Source organism: Natrix helvetica (genome assembly GCF_964273705.1).
Source record: "Natrix helvetica genome assembly, chromosome: 6".
NCBI lineage: Eukaryota > Metazoa > Chordata > Lepidosauria > Squamata > Natricidae > Natrix > Natrix helvetica.
The window spans coordinates 21,416,589-21,435,430 of record NC_138553.1 but is presented as its reverse complement, the minus strand read 5'-3'; the positions used below and the strand labels follow the sequence as shown (position 1 = coordinate 21,435,430).

The 18,842-nt window shown below is 43.0% G+C and overlaps 1 protein-coding gene across 2 annotated transcripts in view; it reads left to right on the top strand.

The window, feature by feature from the left end:
- Nucleotides 1–18,842, top strand: part of AKR1D1 (aldo-keto reductase family 1 member D1) — an 84,312-nt gene that overhangs the window by 34,646 nt on the left and 30,824 nt on the right. For both annotated transcript variants that reach the window (XM_081958122.1, XM_081958121.1), the window contains exon 2: nt 15,585–15,752. In XM_081958122.1, the coding sequence (XP_081814248.1) occupies nt 15,585–15,752 (168 nt within the window). The remainder of the gene's footprint in view (nt 1–15,584; nt 15,753–18,842) is intronic.

Sequence of the window (18,842 nt, the reverse complement as noted above, 5' to 3'; positions counted from 1 at the left end):
AGCCAGGCTGAAAGGTTAGCTGAGCTCTAGAACATTTAAGGGGGAAAAGACCTTTGTCTGACAGATTTGTGTTGCTTTAAACAATTCCTCTCACTGTCCATCTCACAACAATGACCCTGGCAGCCAGGCAGAGCTCTTCACAGTTAATAAAACTCAAATATAGTTTGTGGCTGTAGATTTCATATCCCTTCTCTCAGCATCTTGTGACTCGTGATTCTGCTGAACCGAATTACATTTTAAGAGATGAGGAACAATCTGTATTCCTTATGTGACATCTCCCCAGAGTCTAGCAGCCTTGATGAATAACTGTGTTAGCTGGGCACGAAGGATGTTGTCGTCCTACACATATGATAGTAGTGGATTAAGACTGGCTTGCCCGACTTATTTTTGATCCCAGGTGGGTTAATTGATTTTCCTGCCATCAGATTACAGAACTTTGTAGAAATGTAGCTCCAGACACCAAGGACTTTCCAAGATTAGAAGCTTCTGAGGACACTTGAATGAGAATGATCGGGTGTTTTAATGCCGTCTATCTTGAAACCTCCCCAAGGTAGACTTGCTCAATATAATTTTATTAAACTTTTATTAATTTTTGAAAAAGAAATAAAGTTAATATAAACTAATGTAAAGGGAGGAAAAGAAGAAAAAAAGAGAAGAGAAGGCTAAAAGCATTTTTGTATCTTTTTAAATTTCTTTTCTATTTTTCGTTTACTTCCCCCCTCCCTTTTTTGCACCTTTTCAAATCATCCTGTTCAATGTTTCTTGAGGCCTCCCAATATCTTGCTCTTGGGTTTAGCTTCTTGGCTTGGCTCTTCCTCTTGGCTATCCAAGATGAAATTAAAAAGAGGGGAAGAAGTCCTTTTGTCCTCTGTGAGTTCTGTGGAAGCCCGGGATCCAGAAAAGTCTAATCCCGTGATAGCGAACCTATGGAACATGTGCCACAGGTGACACGCAGCACTTTCTCTGTGGGCACATGAGCCATTACCCTAGTTCAGCTCCCACCGCGCATACACACACACCTCCTGCCGGCCAGCTGGTCGTTGTGTCTCTGCCACATTTGCACAGGGGGCGGGGCATGTGTGGGGGCGTGCGCTCATGCACAGGAGTGGGGGCGCATGTGAGGCCCGTGTGCGCATGTGAGGAGGGTGGAGTGCGCATGCAGGGGACATAAGCATGCACAGAGGTCAGGGCACATGGGGGGCGCACATGCATTGCAGTTTGGTGGTTTGGGCATACATGTGTGCATTCATGCATGCACACATGTGTTTTGGGCACTCGCTCCGGAAAAGGTTAGCCATCACTGGTCTAATCCTTAACCTGTTGTCTGCGTTCTTCTGTCTTCCCATGATCCTCTGTCTTTCAAGATCAATGAGAAAGAAAGCCTTGCCTGGAGAAAAACAGCCCGTGTGAGAGAGAAATCTAAAACAGATTCTTTTTTCTTGACACATAAACTTTCCTCTAACAATATACAAGGAAGAGGCTTCTTTATTAGGGAAGAGGAAAAATGGCATATTTTAACTGCTTGCAAGGATGTGTTGGTTAGCATCATATTACTTTTTAATGAAAAAGGAGCATTAAAAGAGGGGGGGGAATGCTGCTATGCATTGGGCTACCAGATCTGGGTTGCAAGATTCCCTGTAACACCAAACAAACTCTTTACTGCCTGCTAGTGGTTGTTAGAATGCTTGCAGCCCAGAATGAGGAGCCCTGATTTTAAGTGTATAAAGGTATTGTGTCATCTGAGGGCAGAGAACTCTTTCTGCTGAATTTGAAGGGAGATAAAATTTATCTTTTGTACCATTTTAAGAACAGTATGTACATTCTTCCACTCAGAAGCCTCTCCCCTCACTGTCAAAAAAGATGCAGAAGAGACAATTCCCTTGCTCTTTAAAATTATAAGCATTGTAGCAGGTATAAGTATGAACATGGACATGAATGAAGGAAATGAGTACAAATAAATGGGGATAGTAGGACAGGGATGGTAGGCACGCTGGTGCGCTTATGCATGCCTCCTTTTACAAACCTCTTAGGAATGGGGTGAGGTCCACGGTAGACAATTTAAGGTTGAAGCTGTGATTGTTTGAGGATGTAACAACGGAGTTGGGTAGAGCATTCCAGGCATTGACCACTCTATTGCTGAAGTTGTATTTTTTTCAATTGAGTTTGGAGCAGTTTACCTTGAGTTTGTATCGATTGTTTGCCCGTGTATTATTGACGTTGAAGCTGAAGAAGTCATTGACAAGTAAGACATTATAGCAGACAATTTTGTGTACTATGCTTAGATCAGACTGCAGGGGGTGCAGTTCCAGATTGACCAAGCCCAACATTTCAACCTTGGTGGCATAAAGGATTCTATTGTGAGCAGAGGAGTGGAGTACTTTTCTCGTGAAATATCTTTGGGCCCACTCAATTATATTAATGTCTGATATTCAGTGTGGATTCCAGGCAGACGAGCTGTATTTGACAATACGCCTTGAGTATTCCTCTGTATTATATGATGGGCTACTTAGTTGTTCAACTTCAACAGTGAGATGTGAGTTGTATAAGTTTGATTAATAAATAAATAACAGAACATAAAATGCTGTACTTAGTCAAAAACTGGAAGGAATTCATGGGAATTGAATGGGCCTCTCAATTGGCCCAATCTCAATTAATGACCACATGGTCAACAATTTGTTTAAAGTTAAAATGGCACCAACCTAATGGTACTTACCACCAGTTCTTGACTTTCTTTGCCATCCCAGCACCCCTGCAGTTACGTAATTGTGGTCCAGGTACTTAGTGCTGGGGTTGCACTTACAACAATTACAACTACTGTGCCTTCAACCAACTACCAGTCAATTCAACATGCTTTTGGCTGAGCATCTTAAAAGTTTTACTTAAGAAAGTCTTTAAAAAAAATAAAGTTGGAAACTGCTCATCACAAATAACTTATAAGTTGCTTTTAAAAAATGATAACAACCAGAATGCTATTGCAGGGGTGTCAAGCTGGTGACCTGCGGTCCGGGTGCATCACGCACAGGTCACGCCCACCCCAGCTCCGCAAATGGGAAAAATGTCATGAAACATCACATGATAGCAACATGACGCCACGAGTTTGACACCCGTGTATTAGAGAATCATTTACTATTTCTCAGTGCTACATTTCATGACAAGAAACAGGTTTGAATAAGTGAAGGTTATAGGTTTAAAGGTAAAGGCTCCCCTCACACATATGTGCTAGTTGTTCACAACTCTAGGGGGCGATGCTCATCTCCCTTTCAAAGCCAAAGAGCCAGCGCTGTCCGAAGACGTCTCCATGGTCATGTGACCGGCATGACTAAACGCCCAAGGCACACGGAACGCTGTTACCTTCCCACCAAAGTTGGTTCCTATTTTTCTACTTGTATTTTTACATGTTTTTGAACTGCTAGGTTGGCAGAAGCTGGGACAAGTAACGGGAGCTCACTCCGTTACACGCCGCTAGGGATTTGAAGCACCGAACTGCCGATCTTTCTGATCAACAAGCTCAGCATCGTAGCCACTGAGCCACCGTGTCCCTGGTTATAGGTTTACTCCTTGGCATTTTTGTTATTAAGAAAAAGAAACAAAGAAATAGAAATGGAGGCCGGACGGTTGAGAAAGAACCTTTGCTGGAGACCTTAACCGTTTGGGTTATCTCACTGAATGAGTTTAAATGAAGGAGAAATCATTTTAAATTGTCCTAATTTTACTCGCAGCAGAGTAATGGGGACTTCTCTGAGACAAGAGAATGGCTGAAGTCAAAACGCCCATCCTGCATAACCATTATTTGCTTAACCATAATTTGTTAATAACCTTGGGCGGATGACCTACTACTACATGTCAAATCTAAACAAAATAAACCCTCTGAGTTTACTGCACGGCATGAATGAGCCGATATCGGTTTTGTCTGTTGCCAATGAACAATAACCAGAGGAGTTGGCAATTCCTACCCTATCCTCTTAGTTTAGGACTTCTGCAATAACATCAACATAAACTAGGAAGATTATCTACACCAAACCTGGAGGGGTCCTTTGGTATCTGCAGACCAGTGGCGGGTTCCAGATCCCGTTCCAACCAGTACAGTTGGAATGGGCCTGGAGGTGTCCACATGGATGTGTGCAGCTTGTGCGCACATGCACACAGCGTGCACATGTGTTGTACTGTCCACCGATGCCTCCGCAAGCCTCTGCGACACTCCAGCCACTCAGCGGAGCATTGCACAGGTGCTGTACATGCCATGTGCATGCACGGAAGCACCAAAGACTTTAAAGACAGGTAAGGCGCACAGGCAGGTGGGTGGGCCCTCTGGAGCACTGTACCGGAATGGTATACTGGGGCATACCGCCTGCAACCCACCACTGCTGCAGACAGACTTTTCAGATATTTGGACTCTGCCTGCCTTTTGTAAAGATTCCCTACTGCTGTTAAGCCAAAAGAAATTCAGGCTCCAGAGGAAGAACATGACTTCCTAACCTCCTAAGGTTTCTAACTCTGCTCCCTGCCTGCCTATTATATTGCTGCAGTGAGCAAATATAAAAGGCAAATAAATGTGTGAGACCCTCTTGCTTTCAGAGGAATATTTCTAAAACAAAAGACCAGACTCTCATTGGAGCTCCCTGAACTAAGGGCCAAAATCAATAGCCAGAAGAGGCCACGAATCTCTCCCTATGTCTCTTGATCATCATCATGTTTGTCGCTGTTTATCCACTGCAAGATGAAGGACTTAGATGAGGGAATAGAAGATGAACTTACCAAATTTGTAGATGATACTAAGCTGGCAGGAATAGTTAACACCATAGGCTCAAGATCCAGATGGATTATGACAGACTTGAAAACTGGGACCTATCTAACAACATGAAATTCATTGTAGAGAAAACTAAAGTCCTACATTTAGGTAAGAAAAACCAAAAGGACACATTTAAACTGGGTGAAACCAGGCTTAATAGCAGTAACTGTGAGAGGCATCTTGGAGTCTTAGTAGACAACCAACTAAATATGAGCCAGCAGTGTGCAGCGGCAGCCAAAAAAGCCAATGCAATCCTAAATTGCATTAACAGAGAGATACAATCAAGATTAAGTGAGGTACTAATACCACTCTATAAAGCCCTAATAAAATCACACCAGAATATTGCATCCAGTTTTGGTCACCACACTATACAAAAAATGTTGAGACTCTAGAAAGAATGCAGAGGACAGCAACCAGGATGATTAGAGGACTGGAGACTAAAACATATGGAGAACGGTTGCAGGAACTGGGCATGGCTAGTCTAGTGAAGAGAAGGACCAGGGGAGATATGATAGCAGTATGACAATGTTTGAGGGGCTGCCACAGAGAAGAGGGAAGTCAAGCTATTTTCCAAAGTACCTGAAGGCCAGACAAGGAATAATGGATGGGAACTGACCAAGGAGAGATTCAACCTAGAAATAAGGAGGAACTTTCTGACAATGAGAACAATCAACCAATGGAACAGAAGTTGCCTTAGGAAGTTGTGGGAGCCTCATCACTTGATACTTTCAAGAAGAGATTGGACTGCCATTTGTCAGAAATGGAGTAGAGTCTCCCGCTTGAGCGGGCAGGGAGGTTGGACTAGATGACCTATAAGGTCCCTTCCAACTCTGTTAATCTGTTATCATGTCTCTTGATAACATGTGCTAAATATTAGACATTATCCTCTTCTTTGGGCTATCAAAAGGTTGGTGAAAACTTTCTTGATGGTTACACTCTGTGGCCTCAGTCACACATCATGCAAAGCCGGGGTTTGGTTAATTCTGATTTATTGTCTAAGCTTTCTGATAAATCATAAATCATGGTTTATAAAGTATAGGGTTCATGCAGCAATTACACCATGCTAAGCTAAACTTGAGGAAGCCATATTATGTTGCACCATGATCTCACAACCAAGTGTGAGACTTGCACTTTGTACTAAATCATGATTTGCTCATGGTTGCGTTCAAATATCTTACTAACACATAAACTATGTTTTATAAGCAATTAGCAGCAAGATTTAAGCTTAACTAAAAGCCAATTCTACTATAGTAATTTGTGTGCAAATTCATTCACTTGATCTTGGTCAATGAAATTGCAGGGAAATGTCCAGATGGTTACTGGGGCTCCAGTTTGACTTGAAGGAGACTGATATTTTTTCAATGTAAACAACAGATTGATATGGGAGTCACCAATGGTCCATCACGTTTGTGCAACAATGCTAAGCTGTTCTAGCTCACTTTTTCCAGTCTTATACAAGATTGAAATAGTACTGAAATGAAGGGAATGGAAGACAAATTCTAAATAAAAGAATTTACAACTCCCAAGAATTGTGATCAATAATTCATCTCCTTTGGCAATTCATTTTTAATTGCTACTTATTAAATTTTAATTGCTATTTGTTAAACTGATTAAGCAGACCTATTAGGGAGATCAGACCAGAAATCAAATCCACAGGAAGACCAGAATAATATATATATATTATATATTCAGTGATATAATAACGGAATCCTGTAAGTCTGATTATGCTGTTCTTTCCTTCATTCTTATATTCCAGTGAATCTGTGAAGTTTTGCCTGAGTTGCTTCTTCCTGGTTTCTTACTTCCCTAAGACTTAATTGATTGGTATTTAATCTTGAATATTTCTGTCAAGTTGTCATCTTCACTCTCTGCACATCCCAAATCAATATGAGTACATTAAATATACCTCCTATTTTGATATGAGCTGGACCAGCTGCTAAGTTGCTTCTGGGTCCAATTCAAGGTGTTAAAGGTTAAGGTTTCCCCACACATGCATGCTTGTTGTTTTCCGGCTCTAGAGGGCGGTGCTCATCTCTGTTTCAAAGCCAAAGAGCCAGTGTTGTCCAAAGACGTCTCCGTGGTCATGTGGCCGGCATGATTAAACGCCGAAGGTGCACGGAACACTGTTATCTTCCCACCAAAGGTGGTTCCTATTTTTCTATTTGCATTTTTACATACTTTCAAATTGCTAGGTTGGCAGAAGCTGGGACAAGTAACAGGAGCTCACTCCGTTATGTGGCACTAGGGATTCGAACTACTGAACTGCCAATCTTTCTGATTGACAAGCTCAGTGTCTTAGCCACTGAGCCACCGGGTCCCTCAAGGTGTTCATTAGTACTTTTAAAGCCCTTCATAGCCTAGGTCCAGGCTATCTGAGGGGGGCATCTCATCCCAATGAGATTGGCCTACCCCACTTATGCTGGCAGAAGTGTCATGCTGTGGACTCTGTTGACCAAGGAAGTTTGACTGACAGGGTCCAGAAGAAGAGTCTTTTCTGTCCTGGCTCCCACCCTCTGAAAGATCATGGCCCCTGAGATGAGAATCACATGCACATTTTGGCCTTCTGAAAGTCCTTGAAGACATGACTGTGCCAAATAGCCTGGAGCTCCAATGGAGGTGTGGCATTTTGGAGGTGGCTAATGGAGGTGGCTATTGGATGCAGTAGCTCGGTGGCTAAGGTGCTGAGCTTGTCAATCTGTAAGGACAGCAGTTTGGCAGTTCGAATCCCTAGTGCCACGTAACAGAGTGAGCTCCAGTTACTTGTCCCAGCTTCCGCCAACCTAGCAGTTCGAAAGCACGTAAAAAATGCAAGTAGAAAAATAGGGACCACCTTTGGTGGGAAGGTAACAACACTCCATGCACCTTCGGCGTTCAGTCTTGCCGGCCACATGACCACGGAGATGTCTTCAGACAGTTCTGGCTCTTCGGCTTTGAAACAGAGATGAACACCACCCCCTAGAGTCGGGAACGACTAGTGCATATGTGTGAGGGGAACCTTTACCTTAATGGAATAGATAACACTCACCTCTTCCCTGTGAACATTTTACTCTCTCTCTCCTCCTCTGGGTTAGTTTTTTAAATGTAAGAGTACTATCTATAGTTTTAATGTTTTACAGTGTATTTTAATTGTATGTCCATAAACCACCTAGAGTCACTTCTGGTGAGGTGGGCGACATCCAAATGTAACCATAAAGTATGTCTCTAATCTTGCATAGAACAATATTAATATGCATGACATTTTGGGGAATAGTAGCAAGAATATGCCCAAACTCACCAGTACTGTCCTTGCCATCAGCAGTACATGTTTCTGTGACATGGGTAACGAAGACTGCTAATACAACATTTTTCTTCTCTGTTGTACAAGCCTCGATTGACCAAAGCCATGATGAGCAGCAGAAATCAAAGCTTATGAGCCCATATGGTAATGGTTACAGCATATTAAATATTATATTACCCCTTGGAAGGCAAACAAAGAGAATGGTAAAGAATGTGAATTAAGGAGGGGCCCTTGGTGCTCTCTGAACTTGGTTGTTTTCTTCCAGATATTTCATTACCCAACCTCATGTTTGGTTTAATGAAAAGTCTGCAAGAAAGTAGCCAAAGTCAGAGAGCACCAAGGACCCTTCATTCCAACCCTGACGTACAAATATTGCCCTTTACTGGTAAAGTGTGAATTAGGGCAGGGGTGTCCAAACTTGGGAACTTTAAGACGTGTGGACTTCAACTCCCAGAATTCCCCAGCCAGCGATGCTGGCTGGGGAATTCTGGGAGTTGAAGTCCACACGTCTTAAAGTTCTCAAGTTTGGACACCCCTGAATTTGGGAATGAAACAGAAAGAAAAACTTGTGTTTGTAAAATTAAGTGAAAGAGTATAAGAATAAATAAATGTAGGAAGCACAATGACAGGTCTAAGGTGCAAAAGCATTAAAAAATAGATTGATTTTTTTTAAAAAAGAATGAAAAGTACTAATCTCTATGGAGATTCTCAGTCATCCAGGTCATGGTTGTCCCAAAGGTGTTTTTACAGGAGGCAACTGGACTTTTTCTTTTTTCTTTGAAGACAATTTGCTTCTCATCCAAGAAGCTCCTTCAGCTGAAGAAACTGCAACTGAAGAAACGTCTTGGATGAGAAGTGAAACGTCTTCAAAGAAGAACCAGAAAGTCCAGTTGCCTCTTGAAAAAAGCACCTTTGAGGACAATACAAATGGAAACTATATTAAAAGATGCTTTGTGGAATGGTAAAACGAAAGAGGGGCGCAATGGCTCTGTAGTTAAAAACACTGAAATCAGCTGAAAAGCTGACAGCTCATGTTCGAGACCTGAGCACTGCATGATGGGGTGAGCTACTGTCCTTGCATCAGCTCCTGCCCACTTAGCAATTCAAAAGCAGGCAAATGCGAATAGGTAAATAGGTACCATTTCGGTGGGAAGGTATGCCTCAGTATATAGTCATGCTGACCATATGATCACAGAAATGTTTTCAGACAACACTGGCTCCCTTGGCTAGGAAACAGAGATGGGCACCATTCTCTGGAGTTGAAGATCACCAAACAGAGAAACCTTTACCTTTACTTTTAAAATGAAAGAGACTGTGGATAATAAAATGCATATACAGTAGGTAGTCCTTGGTTAATGACAATACTTGGACCCAGGATTTCCATTACAAAGCAACATGATAAAGAATAGTATCACACTACTGCAGGGGTGTCCAAACTTGGGAACTTTAAGACTTGTGGACTTCAACTCCCAGAATTCCCCAGCCAGCATGGCTGGCTGGGGAATTCTGGGAATTGAAGTCCACAAGTCTTAAAGTTCCCAAGTTTGGACACCCCTGCACTACTGTATCACTTAATGAAGGACATCCCAGCAGTCCCTACTGATGTCATTAATTGAATCTCACCAGTCATTAATGAGACCCCATGCCTAATTCCTAATTCCCACAACACGGTCAATAATTTACTAAGAATTTATTATTATTATTATTATTATTATTATTATTATTATTATTATTATTATTATTCCCTTCCTTTCTAGTATCTACGTATTTCTCCACACTTATGACTATAACCATGTTGCTTGTATCTTTCAATTTATATTTGATTAGTAACCTTGACTCTCACTAAATGTTATCTTTTTATTCTTTATGAATGTATTTTATTCTCCTTATGTACACTGAGATCATATGCACCAAAGACAAATTCCTTGTGTGTCCAATCACACTTGGCCAATAAAGAATTTTATTCTATTCTGCCCTGCCCTGCTCTGCTCTGCTCTATTCTATTCTATTCTGTTCTATTCTATTCTATTCTAATGACTGATCCAAGTCATCCTTGGCTTGGTCCCTTCCAGCCCTGAGCCTCAGTCATCTAAGAATTCTCTTCAACACCCCACCTGCTTATCTCCTTACATCTCTGACCCAAGACCCAATCATCACATTTTAACATATTTTTAATATAGACTTAAACTAGCTGACAACTGTCATTTTGAAGAGGCGCTATTTTTTCTGAGTGGGAATAAAGAAGAGCTGTCTGATAATAGGACGTGGATGGACAGAAATCCTCATAATTGACTAATTCAGTGTTTCAGTTGGCTGGGGAACACGGATTTAAAAGTTAGAAAGACTTCCAGAAACTAAGTGTCTGCATACTTTCCTGACATGCTGTTAGTTATCAAATCTGGCAGGCCAGCTGTGAAGATGTATTCTGCTTTTTGTAAAAATAAACAAGGATGCCCCTTCAAAGGAGGTGTGTGGAGAAGTCTCAGTAGCTGCCACCTAGAATTTTTTTTAAAAAAAGTTGCTATGTTGGTTCATATGAAAAAAAAGGACCAATAGGGATAATAAATACATAAGGACTAACCCAAATCAGCAAAATTAAAATCAGCAAAATTAAAAGTAGTTTTATGCTGTTAGCTTGGGAGGGGGGAGATTGTTGTCTTAGCATATGCAGATGTACTGTATGCTTCTTTCAATTAATCACCAGATAATAGATTTAAATCTATTGGATTAATAGCAGAATTTAAGGCTTGCTTGCTTTAAAGTAAGCCCGGCTTAATTTTCAATGGAACAGATGATCCAGTGGGGGAAAAAAGCATAGAATTGTAATTCTATGCATATTTACTGAAAAGTTTGTCAAGGCTCAGTTTTGGGTACATCCATACAAGATTGCAGTGTGATTTCCTTTAATTGGACATTCTTATTCTGAATAAGGGACGTGGTGGCCCAGTGGCTAAGATACTGAGCTTGTCAATCAGAAAGGTCGGCAGTTCGGCGGTTTGAACACCTAGCACCACGTAATGGAGTGAGCTATTTGTCGCAGCTTCTGCCAATCTAGCAGTTCGAAAGCATGTAAAAATGCAAGTAGAAAAATAGGAACCACCTTTGGTGGGAAGGTAACAGCATTCCATGTGCCTTTGGCATTTAGTCATGTCGGCCACATGACCACAGAGACGTCTTCGGACAGCACGGGCTCTTTGGCTTTGAAACAGAGATGAGCATCACCCCCTAGTCGGGAACGACTAGCACATCTGTGCGAGGGGAACCTTTACTGTTTTAATCGTAAAAGACATACACAGTAGATATCCACAGTGATATTGGGTTGTTGTTTACAATCAAACCGTTTTGGGAAAGAACACTAAAGTTTAAGACTGTTCATTTACTTCTCTCCTACTTTGTTTAAAGCCATAAACTGGCCTGTTCCACAACCTGGGCAGGCTGCTTGAAAGGTGAAGACAAATGTAATCCAACACTTTCCTGAAGTAGCAGATTGCTCTGTAGGTCTATTTCAACAATGATAAGAAAGTGCCTGAAGTTTGGCATTGCTGTTCTGCCCTTGCAAGTTGCCGTTAGCCATTAGGACAACATCTTCTTCCACTATAACGTCCAATGTTGCATCTGGGAATATCATCTGCAGAACTTGCCAGCCAACCTGGCCAAAATCCTATTCAATCCAGTTCATTCCTAAAGTGTTGGGGAAATAGAATAGAACAGAACAGAACATCAGAGTTGGAAGGGACCTTGGAGGTCTTCTAGTCCAACCCCCTGCTTAGGCAGAAAGCCCTATAGATTTCAGACAAATGGTCATCCAACATCTTCTTTAAAACTTCCAGTGTTGGAGCATTTACAACTTCTGGAGGCCAGTTGTTCCACTGGTTAATTGTTCTCACTGTCAGAAAATGTCTCCTTAGTTCTAAGTTGCTTCTCTCCTTGATTTGTTTCCACCTGTTGTGTTCTAACTAGCACGGCCAGCAGATGGCGCTGTCCGAAATGCCTCTGATTGGCTCAGACGCGCCTGCCGGCCGGCGGGAAAAATACAATTCTCTTATTGGATCCCCGTCTGACAGCTACCCGTATAAATAGCTGTCAGGCGGGGAGGTTTCTGTTCCGTTCTGTCAGAAGTTATTACTGTTAATAAACATTCAATTGCACTGCGGCCTCCTCTATTATTGCCACCTCAGAACTTAAAACTGGCGATGAGGACTGATGAAACGGACCCCTACCTGATTCTACCTATGGCTACCGCTTCAGTTTTCTCTCCTTTCCGCCCTGAGGCTGAATCTTGGGACGCGTTCCTTGAACGCTTCGAATGAACGATCTCACCAGCCTCTCTCTTGACAGGAAACGGGGCATTTTTTTTGAACTACTGTGGACCTGACATGTTTGCTACTGCTAGGGCGCTATCTGCCCCTACGCCAGTCCACACTATGCCGTGGGACCTACTGCTGACTAAGCTCAAGACCCACTACAAGCCCGCTCCCTCCTGGATCGCGCGGCGCCAATTCTTCCACCGCTGTATACAAGCCGAGGGCCAATCTATCAGTCACTACATGACTGCGCTCAGAGCAGCTGCCATCAACTGTGAGTTCGCAGATCTCAATGAGGCACTGCTCAAACAGTTCATCTACGGCCTCAGAGATGTCCATCTACACCACCGCATACTCTCTCGCTCTGAGCTCACCCTCAAGATAGCTGTCAACGAAGCCTGCATTTACGAAATGGCTGACCAGTCCACACCTGACATTCGCCGCCTTCCTCCGCCTGCGGCTCTGATGTTTCCTGCCTCTACAGTGCACCACCAGCAAGCCTCTGACAATTTCAAGTCAGAGTTGGACTTGGCCATTGACCACCTGCAGACTCTCTCTCACAAGGACAGTCGCAACTGTCTAAGCTGTGGGGGGCGGCACCTCTGATCCTCCTGCTGTTTCCGCTTCGCTGTCTGCCGTAAATGCGGCAAGAAGGGGCACTTGGCCTCCGTCTGCCGTTCTAACCCCTCCGACACTCGCACAGCTGTCCTCCCTGTTGCTTTCTGCCACCCCTCTGCGCCTCCTTCTGCTCGATGCCAAAACTCCCTCTCCATTGGGGACACCGATGATGCATGCCCTGAGTGGGTCATCGACTCGGCCTCTTCTTCTGCAGGGGGTCGGGGTAAGCTACACCTCAACATCCGCCAACTGCCACTCACTCACGGCTGTCAAACACTCTTTGACTGTTCCTCCTGTCTTGGTGCAATATGACGAGTGCCTTCCTTTAGTCCTTGCCTGTGATGCCTCCCCCTTCGGCATTGGGGCTGTCCTTAGTCACTCCTACCCTGGCAGCTCACAGGCCCCCATTGCGTTCTACTCCCGCACCTTATCCAAGCCTGAGTGCAACTACAGCCAGTTGGATAAGGAGGCTCTGGCCGCCATTGCGGGAGTGAAACGCTTCCACCATTATTTGTACGGCCGTTCTTTCTCTCTTGTGACTGACCACAAGCCCCTCTGGGGATCCTTGCTGGAGACCGCCCTACTCCCCCTATTCTCTCCCCGAGAATGTCCCCCTGGGCAGAGTTCCTGACTGCTTACTCTAACTCCCTGATTCACCAGCCAGGTCGCCATATGGGCCATGCGGATGCCTTGAGCTGCTGCCCTCTGCCCATCAAGGTCTCAGATCGTGCCCCCACTGAGTCTATCTGTCTCATTGAGGACCTGCACCTTCCTATGCCTGCTTCGGACATAGCTCAGTCCTCTCTAACTGACCCCGTACTCTCCTCTGTCCTGAATGCTGTCCCCAGGGGCTGGCCTACTGGAAATTCAGGAAAGCTGGAAATGAGTCCATTTCTGCCTCCAGAGGGCCTCCTGAGCCTGGGAAGGCCGTTTTTGCCCTCCTAGGGGTTCGAGGAAAGCCTCCGGAGCCCGGGGAGGGCAAAAATGCCCCCCCCCATGGTGCAAGAGGTCAACTACGCCACACCCACCATGGCCACACCCACTCAGCAACCGGGCAGAGAAGTTCTTCCTAAAATTTTTGAAGCCCACACCTGGCTGTCTCCATAGTACTTATGTTCTTTTCTTTAATCAAAGTGGTCTGTTTTGCCATTTCAGCCAACTCCATCAACTTCTGCAACCATTCGTCCATGGTAGGAATCAAAGGGCCCTTCCATTACTTATGGCTTCCCACTTAATTGGCCAAATGAAAAAAACAACAACAAATGACTAGATTTCAATAACATAATTTCAACCCACTAGGATAATTTTAATGAATGGAACCGGTGTGGTTTTACTCTTGCTTCAATTCTTAAAGCTCTTCCCCCACCCCACCACCCACCACCCCCAAAAAAGGGGGGGCTGTTCTGATAATGTCACTGTGTCACCAGATGTTCTCTTGCAATTGCCAGGCTGGTGCTTTGTGTGAACACCCAATCATCCAGGAACAGAATGCTTTTTTTAAAAAAAGAAAAACTGGCAGCATCCTATCTTGACAAAGCATTGGAAAGCATTATTAGCAAATGAAATTTTACTTCAGTCACTGAAATGAGGTATAATTTCACACGCCAAATTACTCCAGATTAAGCAGGTTTTAAAAGATCTTGTCAGAAATAAAGGTACACATGACAGGGAATCTCTATTTGCAACTATACAATTATTCAAAGTTACTGAAGCTTCCATTTATATCATGTCTTTTACCAGCTCACTCTGTTATGGAGAAAACTAAAGGGATAATTAAAAAAAAAATATTTGCAATTTACCAATAATAACGTATATATTATACATTTGGGTTATAAACCTGGGACACTGGGATATTGTTAGCACTGTGAACAGTTGGATTTAACTTTGAATGGGTATTAGCATCCTCTGCAGGATTTTACTGCTTTTGTCGTATTGTGCTACAAGCTGAGCTCTGGGGCATGGGCATGACATCATGACACACAAAGAAAAGTGGTGAGGATTATGTTACACAACTGCTTTCATCAATCTGACCCCCCTCGCCCCCTGTGGAAGCCATTGACGGGTAGATACTGTATAGAATTGCATTGTAAATGGACTTTTCTACATTTGTCCTTGTGCTTCTGAAAGAAACCGTTGTAAAGTTTTAACAGCTTTAACATTAAGCTATCAGAGGCATGTCAGAATTAAGGCTAAACTGATGGGAAGCAGCTTGAGTCATTTTTTTTTATAACAATTAAAGGAGCAACCCAAGTTGATTTGGAAATTAAACAATATAGTAGACTGAGAATATACCGTAGGCGTATTTGTATGATGTGTTTATCTACATTTCTTTGCTCTCAGTTCTCTGGCAGAGAAACTTCCTAACAGTGAGGACAATTAACCAGTAGAACAGCTTCCGTCCAGAAATCGTGGACACTCAATCATTGGAGGTTTTTAAGAAGAGACTAGATAGTCATTTATCTGAAATAGTGCTTGAGCAGCGGGGTGGCCTAGAAGACCTCAAAGGTCCCTTCCAGCTCTATTCTAAACAAAAGGGTAACTCTGTGAAAAGTTTGCTCTAATTTTCTCTAACTTGCAGATTTCTCTTAATCTACAGACTCCCAAAGGGACGTGTGCTGAATCAGTGAAAACCGCCATTGATGCTGGTTATCGTCATATTGATGGAGCTTTGGTGTATCACAATGAAGATGAAGTTGGACAGGCCATACGGGAGAAAATTGCGGAGGGGAAGATCACGCGCGAAGACATATTTTATTGTGGCAAAGTAAGACATCTGAGTCCATTCCTTTCCCCAGAATAAGGGGAATCAAGCACGTTGTTGCTTAAATCAGTGTTTTGCCTCCTTTTTCTCCTTCTCAGATCAGACAGGAAGCTTGGGGAGCAGAGGCTACCTCAGGAATTCTGGGAGTTGAAGTCTACAAGTCATAAAGGGGCCACCTCTGAGCTAGAACCTAGGTTTACCATTCTTCATTGCAAAGATCCTGCAATTCTTGCTCCTTTCTGTTATACCTGCTGCTGCTAATTTTATGTTGCTGATGATTTTAGAGGAATCTTTTGGCTGTCCTTTCATGGCAGGAACCCTCTCAGTGAGATTTTCAACACAAGTAATAATAAAAGTAACCTGGGGTGGGCTTCAAAAATTTTAGCAACGGGTTTTCTGCCTCGTTGCTGAGTCGGCCTCCTGCACTACAGCCTCCTGCACCACAGCCTCCTGAACCACTGGGGAGGGGGGGTGTTCACCCTCCCCAGGGAGCCTCCGGAAGGGTGAAAACAGTCTCTCCCAGATTCGGAGGCCTCAGGAGGCAGAAAACAAGCCCATTTTCTGCCTTCCAGAACTTCTTCCATTTTTCCCCTCCCTGAGCTTCTGCCCTGTACTTACCTGGCATCCCAAACGGGCCATGTAGGGACTCCTGGGAGGGGAGGGGTGGGAAGGGAGGGATGGGCATGGCCAGCCAGGCGTGGGATTTGTGGGTTCTCCTGGGCAGATTCTTAGCTAGAGGTTCTCCCAAACCCGTGCAAAAGCGCAGCAGCCCACCCCTGAAAGTAACTGATAATTAGACTAACCATATGTCCTCTATTATAAAAGACTGTCCTTTATTTCAGAAAGCAGTCCTTTAGATGTATTTCATTACTTTCTTGGTTTTCCTCTTGAATTTTCTTTGGTAAAGCAAAGTTATAAACAGTGGGGGGGGGGGAAACCACCACAAATGCTCATGAACCTGTTTTACATTTGCCCCCTTTTTAGGTTTGTTCTTTATTTTTTCCCAAGAGAATATGGCAATATTGATAATAAAAGAAACATCCTGACCCGCTATACAATTAAAAAACAACAACATGAAGCTATTGCAGTCTGATAAAAACACAACTTCAGAACAGACTGCAGGGGGGGAGAAATAAATCATTACAACCTAAGACATAATGGAATCAACAAAATGTTTTAAGTAGAACATGAATGAGTTTTCTTGGGGCTGGGAACTGGACTTCTTTTTTTTAAAAAAATGGCTTTCATCTCTAAGGCGCTGAGAAAGCTGTGGCAGAGCTGTGATAGCATCTGAGTGACTTGAAAAAAAACTGGAGCCTATATTGGGGGGGTGGGCAGTTTTGAAGAAGTTAATTGAGTGCCCTATGTCTTGCAGAAATTTAAGCTCTCCATTTTGCTGCCCCTCAATCCCCTAGTGGCAGTTTTATATTTGCAGGATTTTTTGGCAGTTCTTTAAAAATTAAACTCAGAAACGCCAATGTTTGAAGGGGAACAGGAACTCCAAAAAAAATCTCCTTAAAATTACAAAGGCTTTTGATAGCAGAATAGAAAATATGAATGTGGTTTTAATTAACCTTGACCCTGCCACTTTAAACAACGGGCTTTCAGGCAAAGGGGGGGGGGACCCGTGCAAATAAAAGTCAGATTCTGTTAAGAGATCAGTCTCTGAAGCAGTTCATTGATCTATGTTGGAAAAAGCTGTTGTGAGCTGCAGGAAATGGCTAATTTCTTGTGTCTGAAGCTTGATTTTCTTGAAGAGGAAGAAGAGGCCACTAGAATCTCTGTAGAAATGTTTAAATTCCGATCAAGCAAAGTTTTGGAAATAAGAAGAATTCAGTTTTAAACCCCCAGTTAAAAGACTGCTCATTAGGTTGCCATTTCCAGGCAATGTTCAAGTTCCTGATATAAAAAAATAGAGCTGATTTCTGACAACATACAACTATGTTACTGAAGATACTGAATACAACATGAAATGAAGCTGCAATTACAATTCTCATAGCAGTAGCAGTAGCACTTAGACTTATATACCACTCCATAGTGGTTTTACAGCCCTCTCTAAGCGGTTTACAGAGTCAGCCTATTGCCCCCAACAATCTGGGTCCTCATTTTACCCACCTCGGAAGGATGGAAGACTGAGTCAGCCTTGAACCTGGTGAGATTTCAACTGCTGAACTGCAGCTAGCAGTCAGCTGAAGTAGCCTGCAGTACTCCACTCTAACCACTGCGCCACCTTGGCTCCAATTCCTCTTTTTTTGCAGCTCCCCCCAAACCTAAATGGATAGCCATGTTGGAGCAGGGAAAACACAAAAAAAACCTGTGAGTTCTGTAACTGACATATATCATTAAAAAATAATAATAAAGTATATATCCCTGTTGGAAAATCCTAGCTTTGTTTACATGCATCAGGGGTGTCAAACTCGATTTCATTGAGGGCCACCTCAGGGTTGTGTTTGTCCCAAGCATTAAAATGTTGCCTATTTGTGCTCTACAAAAATTGCCAGGTCTTCCTGCTATGCCTTATTAGTGACGCTCTCTGCATCCTAGAGCATTAGTTTCAACAGCTTCCAACCAGGAGCTGTGAATTCCTTAAGATTCCTTCATGGGGACCATGGCTTCATTCAGCAGGTGAAGCAGCTTTCTGCCAGCCAACGAAGAAGACGCTTGTGTCTTCTCCGTCCTAACTAGGAATTACAAAACTCTTTCTCTTGAGCACAGTTGCTCTGCATCAGGAGACATGAGGCCTCTGAACGGATGGACAGCTTCCATGTTAGTCTTCCTCTGGCATTTTAATTCATAGCTTGATCGTGCCTTACAAAAAAACTAAATCATATCAATGACAAATAACTTGCATTTGTTTTCTGGAACAGGCATCTATAGTTTTTAGAAACCTGATTTACTGTTTGGATCATGGCCATCATCATGGATCACCATCCTTATTTTAATCTTTGTTTTTAGTTCTGGCGGAACACTATGTTTGTTTTCCTGAAGAAGAAGAAACCTTTCAGATAATTTGCCTTTAAAATTGGAGTTATTATCTTAATTTATTGAAATTCTGGTTGTTGAAATTCTGGTAAAGGAGTCAGATGGGTTTCC